General features: G+C 43.5%; 1 protein-coding gene across 1 annotated transcript in view; it reads left to right on the plus strand.

Annotated features, from left to right (window-relative positions):
- The window catches only part of DCST1 (DC-STAMP domain containing 1), a 44075-nt gene extending 33592 nt beyond the window's left edge, over nucleotides 1-10483 (plus strand). The window contains exons 16-19 of the mRNA XM_089483225.1: nucleotides 312-428; nucleotides 3619-3761; nucleotides 5211-5324; nucleotides 10238-10483. Of these exons, the coding sequence (XP_089339351.1) occupies nucleotides 312-428; nucleotides 3619-3761; nucleotides 5211-5324; nucleotides 10238-10483 (620 nt within the window). The remainder of the gene's footprint in view (nucleotides 1-311; nucleotides 429-3618; nucleotides 3762-5210; nucleotides 5325-10237) is intronic.
- The last annotated feature ends 1834 nt before the right edge of the window (nucleotides 10484-12317 follow it).

Raw genomic sequence — 12317 nt, forward strand, 5'->3', positions numbered from 1 at the left:
ATCTGTCAGGGATGCTTAGATTGTGAGTTCCTGCATGGCAGAATGGGGTTGGACTGGATGCCCTTGGAGTCTCTTCCAACTCTACAATTCTATGCTCCTATGAGTATATGAATTCCATAGCATTGAGCATTGGCACTTACTATGGTGTCAAAGCAAATTATTTCTGCAGTGCGGATGCAGCCGTGGAGAATGATGGGCCCAGGAGCACCAGCTGAACTTGTAGGTACTAAACCTGGCACACAACCCCCTCCCCAAATCCCAGTGCAGTACTTCAACCGATGTCCCACCTGGCTCATCTGTCTTCTCCACAGGCAGTCACCACTTGGAGGTCAGAGTTGGTGGGAACACCATGATGGCACGACTCCTCCGGAGCACCATTGGGGCCCTGAATACTTCTTCGGAGATGGTGATGGAGGCCAACAACTTGCGTATGTTGGGGAGAAGGGGTGAGGTGGGGTGGGGACCCCATGCACACAGGACACAGGTTGCACAGCAGCGGTGGGGAAACGTGGCCCTTGGATGGTCCAAGGCTGTTTTGGGCCACCATGATTTCCCTTGTTTCCATTAATAAAACTAGAGGATGGAATTGTTTTTTTCCTTGAAGCTTCCAGCCATTTATTTTTTCCATAGTGCTCTTCCTGCACAGTTTGACAGCAAAAATACTAAGACATGGAGTACCAGACCTACTAGGTGTCTTTGTTGTTTCATGGTTTTTGGGGTTTTTTTGGCATTTAGGTCAGTCCATGCGGTCCATGAAGGGTCTTGGGGATCTGAAACTTGCCCCCTCCCATTTTCTCTGCAGTTGCCCACTTTTCCAAAGAAGCAGGGAAAGTGGCCTTTAATAAAAAGTTAGCATCAGAATCCCCATGGGAGTTGCAATCCTGGGCGCTGCAGTCCAAAACAGTTGCACCTCCAAACCTTGGGTCAATTTTCCTTGCCAGCCTTCCTCGAAATGTGTGTGTGTCTATGAGCAGAATCCAAACTCCTCTTTTGGAGGTATCAGAAACAGAATTAAAAGAGACCCAAAATCCAACAAGTTCAGCTATTAAAGTGCTCACAAAGAAGCATTCACGCACATCTTTTCACTTTTGGGATTTCAGTGACAATGCATGTTTGATATCACTTTATTTGCGCAATTGTGTGTGATAATCATTTTGCGCAATTACATGCCATTTGCGTTTTAGTTGTGGGTTGCTTTAAATGCGCTTTAATCTCTCTTTAATGCCGAAATGTGGGATAAAGGAGGAGGCATTTCAGAGATTTTGAAAGTTGTAGGTTTGGATTGCAGTGTCCAGAATCCCCCAGCTACCATGGCCACTGGGGGATTCTGGGAACCATAGTAAAACAAAACAAAACACCATGGCCTGTTACAGACAGGCCAAAATAAAGCTGCTTCGAGTCACTTTGGAGGTATGGTATTTCGATGATGCATGAGTCCTAAGAGTCCAAAAGCCACACCAAAGCTGCACTAAAGTCCTTAGGACTGGAGTGTGGCTTTGGTGCGGCTTTTGGACTCTTAGGACACATGCATCATTGAAATACCATACCTCCAAAGTGACTCGAAGCAGCTTTATTTTGGCCTGTCTGTAACAGGCCAATGTTCTTGACCTTTGCAATTGCTTCCTGTGAAAGAGATGCTAGTATACAAAAGGCAGATGTTTGCCTCTGGAGGGATTCAGACAGGGTTTGGATTTAGACAGAGAGGGTTGATACTGACAGCTTGTTGAATTAATAGAATCAGAGTTTTGGATTTCAGGAAGAAGAGATGATATTAAGGAGCCCAAAGGTAAAGCCTATGGTATTACAGAGCCTAAAGAATAGAGCATTAGAGTTTATTATACTGTATTCAGGGGTGGCTGCTTTAAACCATGGATTAAACCAGCCAACTTAAACATACTAAACTCTATTATTTACTAATAATAGTCAGATTTAAAAAGGAAAGAAAAATCTATTTTTAAAAAGTTATTTTTGAAAACTACGATTTTAACCAAACGATTAGAAAAACACTCCTGTCGTTTTAATTGATTATACTTTTCTTTTCATTTTAGGTCTTGCTATTATTACTGTTTTCTAACCCTCTTATTTGAACAACAACTCTTTGAATTTAAACATTTTAATTGCCAACTGATCATTGTTAGACCAGTATCTAATATCAGTTGCTTCTTTTTTTATCACTATTTTTTGGTGTAACAAACACCATTCAGAAGCAAATCCTTCAACTAACATAAGATCCCACCAAAACAACTTGCTTTAAAAGAGCCTTTTTTAAAGAATAATAATTATTTATTATTATTATTATTATTATTATTAGCCACTCTGAGAGGTTTTGTATCTTGTATAAATAAAAAATGTTATTTAAGTTAATGGCCACAACATTTGAAAGGCCTCTAAGCTAGTTTTAAATTGAAAATGTTTAATGCCATTGCTAATGCTTATAGTAGCTTTTTTGTGTGTGTTTCTCTGCAAAGTGCTTTTGCATTTTTATATTGCTGTTTGCTCAGATTTAATTATAAGTACCGTAATAAGTAGGACTCATGCTTAACCTTAACTCATTCTTATTTTCAGCTATCGTTGAGACTACTTTGTATGTTTTATTAGGTATAGTCTACTTATATTGTGATGTAACAGGAATAATAAGCAGTAAAAAAAATGAGTTTTATTGAAACACATAAATCATACATACCAGATGCTAACTTTGGCTCGATAATTTGAAAAGCATTCAAACATGGTTGATCAAGCTTTCTAATACATAAAATAATGTTTCATAGTATTAATATAATGTCACTGTATTTACTGGGAGTTGAGCATCCATTGATTTTGGTGTCCACAAAGGGTCCTGGAACCAAACCCCAGCAAATACCAAGTGTCTCCTGCACCCAAATGTATGGCTTTAGTTTTATCCCAAGGATAAAACAGGGTTTTTGGTTTAAACCATGGTGTGTGTGTGTGTGTTCACATGAATGTTTTAATGAAAAAATGTGCATCCTCCTTATTATATTAATACTATGAAACATTGGCCCGTTACAGATGGGCATAAAGTACAGACTGGGTCCGTATTAGGGTTAGAAAGGGGCATCCCTTCCGGACGCCCCAACCCTAATACGGACCAAGTACATACAAAATCGTGGCGCCCGTTCCACACGGGGGCCACCATCTTTACGTAGCAGATGCGCTGCGTCCGCACGTCACGCAGTGCATATGACGCTGCGAGTGCACCACTGGCACCTCGCGGCGTCATATCCGCGCCGCAAAGACAAGCGCAATTTTGGCGCTTATTTGCAGCGTGGAGGAGTCGCGTGGTTTGGCTGCTGCGGCTCCTCCACGCCGCAACCGGCAGCGGCGCGAGACCGCCCGTTTTGGGCAGTCTGTAATGCGCCATTGTTTTATGTATTAGAAAGCTTGATCAACCACGTTTGAATGCTTTCCACATAATCAAACCAAAGTTATTAGGGACTGGTATGATTTATCTCTTTCAACAAAACACCATTTTTAAACTTCTAATTGTTCCTATTAAATCTGCATCTATGTAAACTATACATAATAAATCCCAAGGATAAAACTAAAGGATGAGGGGACTTTGGCCAACCGCTCAATTCTGTCCCTGTCTGTTTCCCGCAGAGTGTTTACCGGAAGCACGTGGAATGAGCCAACGCCAGTATTTGAAGTGTGCCATCCCGCTCTGTGCCCTGGTACTGCTGTGTTTTGCGCAAATCTATGCCTTCCGAATCCGTCGCGTCATTGCTGCTTTTTATTTCCCCAAGGTTGGTGATCTGGGTTCCTCAAATGATCCCATTTCATCCCATCCTGACCTTGTGGTGGTGGCTCTTGCATCACCATGTTTCAAGTCGGGTGGCACAATTAAGGTGCCACCTCCATTAGAGCAGAAAATGCTTGGCAGTGGCAGTCTATCTATGTAACTCCCTTCTGTAAAGAATTCTTGCTGTCTCCCGAACCCATTTTGTCAACTGCTCTCAAAAGCGTACCTATTTGCTTCAAGCCTTCAATGAATAAGCACAGTTTTGATCCGTCTTCTACAGTTATGTGTTTGTACTTATCAAATTTTATTACCGTTGGACAACTGTATCCACAGATTCTTTATCCAAGGATTCAACCATCTATGGTTAGAAAGTACTAAAAGTAATTCATAGAAAATATACTTTGATACTACCATTTTATATAAGAGCTACTATTTTAGTATGCCACTGTATTTAATGGGACTTGACCATCTATATGGATTTTGATATCCTCGGAGGACCCCTGCAGATGCCACAAAACATTTATATTTTTTGATTTTATATATTTTGAATTTGTGATATTGTGTGTTTTATGTATATAATGAGGAAGAGCAATATACAGTATCTGTATTACACAGTTGTGTCAGTTTCATACCACTTTAACTGGCATGGCTCCATTTTAAGGCATCTTGGAACTTGTGCATAGTTTGATCAGGTACTTAGCATTGTCTGGTAGAGATCTATAGTCAACCTTTCTGAACTAGAGTTCCATAGATATCCTAACAAGAGTGGTTTGCTGTTGTTGTTGTGTGCCTTCAAACCCATTTCTGACTTAAGGTGACCCTAAAGCATGATTATAATGTTGATTTATAATGCTGTCAGCGTTGCCGTGGCACTTCAGAACTGAAACGCAACACATCCACATGGTGTTGGGTCACCAGAGTCTCACAAAACTACAGTTCTCAGAATTCCATAGCACTGAGCCATGGCAGTTAAAGTGGGGTCAAACTGGATTATTTCTGCAATGTGGATGTAGCCCTATGGCTCCCTCTTTGCTTTCCTTCTGCCAGTAAGTGAATTTTTTATTTCAGCGGGCTGCAATCGGCTTTTAATGTTTTGTTGTTTATTACATTTGGTTTATAGTGGATCTTAATGTTTTTAATTCTATGTTGGGTTTTATTCTGTGAATTTCAATTGCTTTGAACACAACACAAACACAGACAGACAGACACACATACATACATATCAGTGATGTTTTTTCTCTATTTTTAATCTGTTCTAGTTTGAATATTCTGTCTTAATATTCTATAAAGAGTTTATCACATGGAGACAAATTGCTGAAATCGTGTGCAAAAACGGGACTGAAAGGTCTGAAAAAACCCTGCAAAAGTGGATTGTTGTGTGATAAACTCCTAAGTCTCCTTGGGGAGCAACCTAAACACATCTTTCCCATACCATATTTCCCCTTTTCGGCAGCGGGAGAAGAAACGCACCCTTTTCCTCTATAATGAGATGCTGCGGCAGCGCATAGCCTTCATCACGGTACAGCGGAAGCGCATCATCCTCCGCGTCCGTCAGCACAAAAGGCTGGTGAGTAAGTGGAAACCTCACACCTGTTTCCAATCCTCCCACTTGCTTGTCGCTCCTGTAGGAGAATGCCTATGAATAAACACACTTTGGTGCGGGCTTGGAGCAAAGGATATTCAGTACATAAGTATGTCGAGTGATTTTGTAGCACCTTTGAGACTAACTGAAAGAAAGAAATTGGCAGCATGAACTTTCGTTAGACCTCAGTCTACTTCCTCAGATGCGTTTGCAAGTAATTAAGTTTCAGCTGGGAAAGTATAGCTGGTCTCTAGCTGGTCCTACTGTAGCTACATATGCTGGCTTACAAAAGCCAAGGTGAAAAGCAGGTGATTGAGCAGGTTGTTAGTTTTTTGTGGGTTTTGGGGGGCTATGAGGCCTTGTTCTAGAAGAGTTTATTCCTGACGTTTTGCCAGCATCTGTGGCTGGCATCCTCATAGAACAGCCACAGCTGCTGGCGAAATGTCAGGAATAAACTCTTCTAGAACAAGGCCACATAGCCCCAAAAACCCACCAAAAACTATGGATGCTGGCCATGAAAGCCTTCGACTTCACTTTGTTGCTGTTGTTAGCTGCCCTTGAGTCGATCTCTACTCATGGTGACCCTGTGGATGAGACCTCTCCAAGATCCCCTGTCCTCAACTGCTTTGCTTAGGTCCAGTGGGCTCAGGCCTGTGGCCTCTCTGATCAAATCTGGTGTGCATTCTTCCTCTCTTTCTACTACCTTCTCCCTTTCCTAGCAGTATTGTCTTTTCTAATGAATCATGCCTTCTCAGGATGTGACCAAATGACAACAGTCTCAATTTAATCATCAAGGCCTGTTACAGACTGCCAAAATAAAGCTGCTTGGGGTCTCTTTGGAGGTATGCTGTTTAAATGATGCATGCATCCTAAGAATCCGGAAGCTGCACCAAAGCTGCCCTCCAGTGCTTAGGAACTGAGTGTGGCTTTGGCGCGACCTCTGGACTCTTAGGACCCATGCATCATTTAAATAGCATACTTCCAAAGAGACCTGAAGCAGCTTTATTTTGGCAGTCTGTAACTGTCTTCCAGGAAGAGTTCGGGACTGATCTGTTCTAAAACCCAGTAACGTTTTACTCTTACTAGTCACAGTAACATCCTCAGTGTTGAAGATTTTATTCTCTTTGACACATAATTTATTTCAAGCATTTTTTCGTTTCTTTTAAAAACATAATATGTGTGTCTGTATATGCAAACTGAATCTCTCCAGTATCCCTAATGGCAGTCCAAACTTAGAAAGATTGCTTTTTTTTTTTATCAGCAACACCTTCCACCAGTGGATCCTGGAAGTTGTAGTCACAAAAAACCCCCCACAACACTTTCAACCTCTCCGCTGAAGACCGCTTGTGCAAATCTATTTTGCCCTTTTCCTACCCTGTACATTTTGCATCCAGGTCTATGCACAGAATGCTGCCCAGCCTGTTAACATTTTTTAAGGAAAACACCCTGTTTCCTGCTCACTTTTGTCTCCGCAGTTCTGGCTCCCCGCCCCTTGAGTTGCGGGGAACCTTTCTGGGCAAGGCATCCTGTTAGCTCAGCAGAGCAGCCTTTGCTCTTCCCTCCTGCTGGGACCGTGAGTCAATCCCTGGCTCAGATGGGCTCTGTTCTGGGCACTGTGAATAGCACTCAGTTCTAGCTCTTCTGCTCACCTGGGCCTCTGCATGTAACCGAACGTGGCGATGAAATAGGACAGAAACCATGATGAGCTACTGTTGCCACATACCCTTCAACTATCCTGATTTGGCAGGGACAGTCCCGAGTGAGCCTCTGCTATGCTACTATTCTGCTAGTCTACTAATTTCAGATGTTGTCTCTCCTCCTCCTCCCACTTTCCCCTTTGCCCTAAGCTTACTTCAATTGCTGCAAACTGAATTTAAAGTCCCGACGTAATTTGCACTCAGCCTCACAAGGGGAAGAAAAAGGAGGAGGTGGGATCTTGCGGCCCTTCGCTGTACACTCAGACAAAAGAAGAAAAGTGGAATAGAGTTGGAAGAGGGCCACCCCAGTCCAACCTCCTTCTGCCATGCAGGAACGCACAGTCAAAGCAGATGGCCACCCAGCCTCTGTTTAATGACTTCCAAAGAAGGTGACCTCAATAGTCTCTGAGGAAGTGTGTTCCACTGTCAAAGAACTTTTACCATCAGGAAGTTTTTCCTAACATTTAGGAGGGATCTCTTTTCCTGTTGTTTGCACCCATTGGGCTGGGTCCTAGTCTCTGGAGCTGCAGAAAACAAACTTGCTCCCTCCTCAACATGACACCCATTCAAATACTTAAGACAGTGATGGTGAACCTTTTAGGGGCCGAGTGCCCAAACTGCAACCCCAAACCCACTATTTATCGCAAAGTGCCGTGTCCCTCTGACTTTCTAGTAACCAGCTCTGGCAAACTCTGTGCTGGGGCGACGGCACATGTGCCCACAGAGAGGGCTCTGAGTGCCACCTCTGGCACACGTGCCATAGGTTCGCCATCACTGACTTAAGAGATGATGTGATAGCCCTGTCTCGTCTCCAGTCTAAACATACCCAGCTCCTCAAGTCTCTCCTCATAGGGCTTTATGGTTTCCAGACCCTTCACCACTTGGTAGCCCTCCTCTGGACATGCCTCAGCTTCTGAACATCTTTTTTGAATTGTGGTGCCCTGAACTGGAGCCTGGCCAAAGCAGAATAGAGTGGCACTATTACTTCCCTCGATCTAGACGCTATACTCCTATTGATGCAACCTAGAATCACATTGGCTTTCTAAGGCCCCTATCACAGGAGCAAAATTTGAAGTTATCCCAGGGTCAATGTGAAGGCAATGCAGGAGCCATCTTAAACACAACCGGGGGTCATTCCAGGGTTAGGTAAATCCTATTTTCCCCTGAATTTACCTAACTCTGGAATGACCCTTGATTGTGTTTAAGATGGCTCCTGCTTGCGTTTGGCGTCATGTAATAAACAAACTTGAAACCCCCTGATTGCCCCTGCATAGCCTTCACATTGACCCTGGGATAACTTCAAATTTTGCTCCTGTGATAAGAGCCTAAGTTGCTGCATCACAGCTAGCTCATGTTCATTGCTGACATGCAGCAAAAGCCAGTGTGGGTGAGAGGCTTTTTAGTTGCTGTTCTCAAGGTGACCAGGGGCAAAAGGAGAAGCTTTTCCCCTGCAAGGAAGGACTCTCAGTCCTTCTTTGCCAGGGCAGAGAGAGCCATAATCGGCTTCCCACTTTTCTCCCAAGTGAGGAAGGACTGTGAAGATGCAAATCATCTCACTCATGCATTCTGGGTTTGTTATTCACCCGACGGAACTGCATCAGTGTACATCTCTGCAAGTTTGGTTGCTCACATGTGCAAGCATTCAAATAAAGATGAAGTTGATGATGCAAATGCATTTGGGGCACATTCAAGGCATGCAGCATTTTATCCTGGGTTTATTTGGCATTGGTTATTCATGCTAGCAACAATGCAGATCTTTTTTAAAAGCTCGAGGGGAAACCCAATATCGATTACTCTGGATTAAGTGGGGTTTCGGTGTGTTCAGGATGCTTGTGAACAACAGAGATCTAACCCAGATTCATTCTGGATTATTTTCATAGTGTGAACAAAACCCCTGAGAGAAGCAAAGGATACATTTGAAGAATCAACCTGTTACTCCTCTGCCTCCTTCCCCAGAGCCATGCCTTCGCCAGGCAGCTTCAAGTTGTCATTTCCTGCCAACCATTGTTTCATCTGCTACCCTTTCTCTTGGCTTCTCTGACAAAACCTGCCAGCCAAGTCATGGCAAAACTCACAAAGCTTAACCTGGGTCCCAAATGCAAAAACTCCTTTTTGCCACCACTTCTCCCCCACCATGGTCTTAAAGCCACTGGTTCCTCTTGTCTTTCTGGTGTGCCAATATTTTAACTGAAGGCCCCCCTGCTGTCCCTTTTTCTCTCACTGGCTTCCCAGGGGGAACATAGCACCCATTTTGGGGATCGCTGGTCTATTCAGAGGGAAAAGCTTTTCGAGCCTCAAATGGGGAACATGCCTTATAATAAAGGACAATCTTTTTGACGCTCAAAGAAAGGACATCCTTTATAAATGCACCCTGCCCCCACTTTTCAATGGATTCCTTTTCAATGATTTGCTTTTTCAATGCTTTAAAATAATTGCCACATCTCACTTATTCAATATGTGGTATGCTCTTTTGACAAATATTGATACCAATATATGTATGAATACACATACAGTGCTGGATTATAAGCACATGATGATACAACAAATGATTTCTACAGTATACAGTACATAGATTGAACCAAAATATGGCACTTTTTATGACAGTTTTGCAACCACATGCTACTTTTTTTTCTGACACATGCCATTGTTTTCTTTAACTATGTACTGTATACTGCAGAAGCCATTTATGGGTTCATACTTATATTTCATACTTATATTTCTGCTTATACAGTAATATAATATACAGTAGAATTCAAAGATATAGCTGTGTTAGTCTGTAGAATCAGTATGTACTTGTAGCACCTTTGAGACTAACTGAAAGAAAGAAGTTGGCAGCAGGAGCTTTTGTATAATGCACAGTAATATACATGGTGTAGTGGTTTGAGCATTAGACTGTGACTCTGGAGACCACAATTTGATTCCTCGTTCAGCTGTGGAAACTCACTGAATGACCTTGGGTGAGTCACACACTCTCAGCCTCAGAAAATACTATTATAGGTTGGCCTGAGAGTCACCATAAGTTGGAAATGACTTGAAGGTACACAATATTTCACATTTTTTGACAGTACTCTGGTCCCTAACCTGTTGAATAAGTGAGGAACGCCTGTAACAACGGACACATGGCAATGTTAATACTAGGTTGGGCTATATGACCTTTGAGGTCCCTTGCACTGAACTCCCTCTTGTTTCTTCCTTTTGCAGACTAAACCCCTCCTGGACCGAATTGGCCACTGGTTCCCTTTCCTGAAACGCTTCCTCCGCCGGCGCTGCATCCTCTGCAATATGCCCGAATCCCGGAGGTCCCAACTCTGTCCGAATCCAGATTGTGGCACCCTCTACTGCCGGCTCTGCTGGCAGGACATGGGCCAGGTCTGTTTTGCCTGCAACCCTGATGCACTGCTTTCTGACGACAGCAGCAGTGAAGGGTCCATGGGCTATGCAGACTGAGGTGGCATCCAGTGCACTGTGCCACCTTTTGCTTGTTCTCTCCTTCCATTATTAAAATATTGTTTTGTTTCTTCTGGTCGCCTTGGATTGCCTCACTTATTTCCAGGGCATAGAATCATAGAGTTGGAAGAGGCCCCAAGGGACATCCAGTCCAACCCCATTCTGCCATGCAGACTGGAGGAAGGCAAACATTGTCCCCATCTTCAAAAAGGGAAAAAAGAAGATCCCAACAATTATCATCCAGTTAGTCTGACATCAATACCAGGGAAGATTCAGGAGCGGATCATTAAACAGAGAATCTGTGAACATCTAGAAAGCAATGCCATAATCACAAAAAGTCAACATGGGTTTCAGAGAAAGAAGTCATGCCAGACAAATCTGATCTCTTTCTTTGATAAAATGACCAGCTTGGTAGATGAAGGGAATGCTGTGGATATAGTATATCTTGATTTCAGTAAGGCCTTTGACAACGCTCTCCATGACATTCCTGCAAACAAGCTAGTAAAATGTGGGCTAGACAAAATAACTGTTAAATGGATCTGTAATTGGTTGACCGGCTGAAGCCAAAGGGTGCTCAACGATGACTCCTTTTCATCCTGGAGTGACTAGTGGGGTCCCACAGGGCTCTGTCCTGGGCCTAGTGCTATTCAACATCTTTATCAATGACTTGGAGGACAAAATTGGGGGTATACTTATCAAATTTGCAGATGACACCAAATTAGGAGGAGTAGCTAATATCCCTGAGGACAGGATCAAACTTCAGAATGGCTTTAATAGATTAGAAAGCTGGGCCAAAGGTAACAAAATGAATTTCAACATGGAGAAATGTAAGGTACTGCACTTAGGGCGGAAAAATGAAATGCACAGATTTAGGATGGGGGACACCTGGCTGAATGAGAGACTTATATGTGTGAAAGGGATCTAGGAGTCCAAGTAGACCACAAGTTGAACATGAGTCAACAGTGTGATGCGGCAGCTAACAAGGCCAATGCGATTTTAGGCTGCATCAATAGAAGTATAGTGTCTAGATCAAGAGAAGTAATAGTGCCACTCTATTCTGCTCTGGTCAGGCCCCACCTGGAATATTGTGACCAGTTCTGGGCGCCACAATTTAAAAAGGACATTGAGAAACTGGAGCCATGTGTCCAAAGGAGGGTGACTAAAATGGTGAAAGGTCTGGAAACCATGAAGCCCTGTGAGGAACGACTGAGGGAGCTGGGGATATTTAGCTGGGAGAAGAGAAGGTTAAGAGGTGATAGATAGTCCTGTTTAAATATTTGAAGGGAAGTCATACTGAGGAGGGAGCAAGCTTGTTTTCTGCTGCTCCAGAGACTAGGACCCAGAACAATGGATGCAAGCTCCAGGAAAAGAGATTCCACCTCAACATTAGGAGGAACTTCCTGAGAGTAAGGGCTGTTTGACAGTGGAACACACTTCCTCAGAATGTAATGGAGTCTCCTTCCTTGGAGGTCTTTAAACAGAGGCGGATGGCCATCTGTCGGGGATGCTTTGGTTGAGATTTCCTGCATGGCAGAATGGGGTTGGACTGCATGGCCCTTGCGCTCTCTTCCAACTCTATGCTTCTATGCAGGAACTCACGATCCAAACACCTCGGAGAGAAGGCCATCCAGTGGGTGTCATCATGGCCAAGCTGAGAGTTGAACCCTGGCCTCCAGAGTTGTAGTCCAACACTCAAACCACTACTCCATGCTACCCAGAAGTAATCAAGTTCTTTAGAGACTCAGAAAGCGGAAAGGGTCCTAGAGAGGAAGGGAAGGAGGAAAGCAGGAAGGATGGAAGGAAGGAAGGGAGGGTGGGAGGGAGGGAGGGAGGA

The sequence above is a fragment of the Sceloporus occidentalis genome, unplaced genomic scaffold, assembly GCF_023333645.1.
Source record: "Sceloporus occidentalis isolate IW3139 unplaced genomic scaffold, rSceOcc1.0.p SCAF_20, whole genome shotgun sequence".
NCBI classification, from domain to species: domain Eukaryota; kingdom Metazoa; phylum Chordata; class Lepidosauria; order Squamata; family Phrynosomatidae; genus Sceloporus; species Sceloporus occidentalis.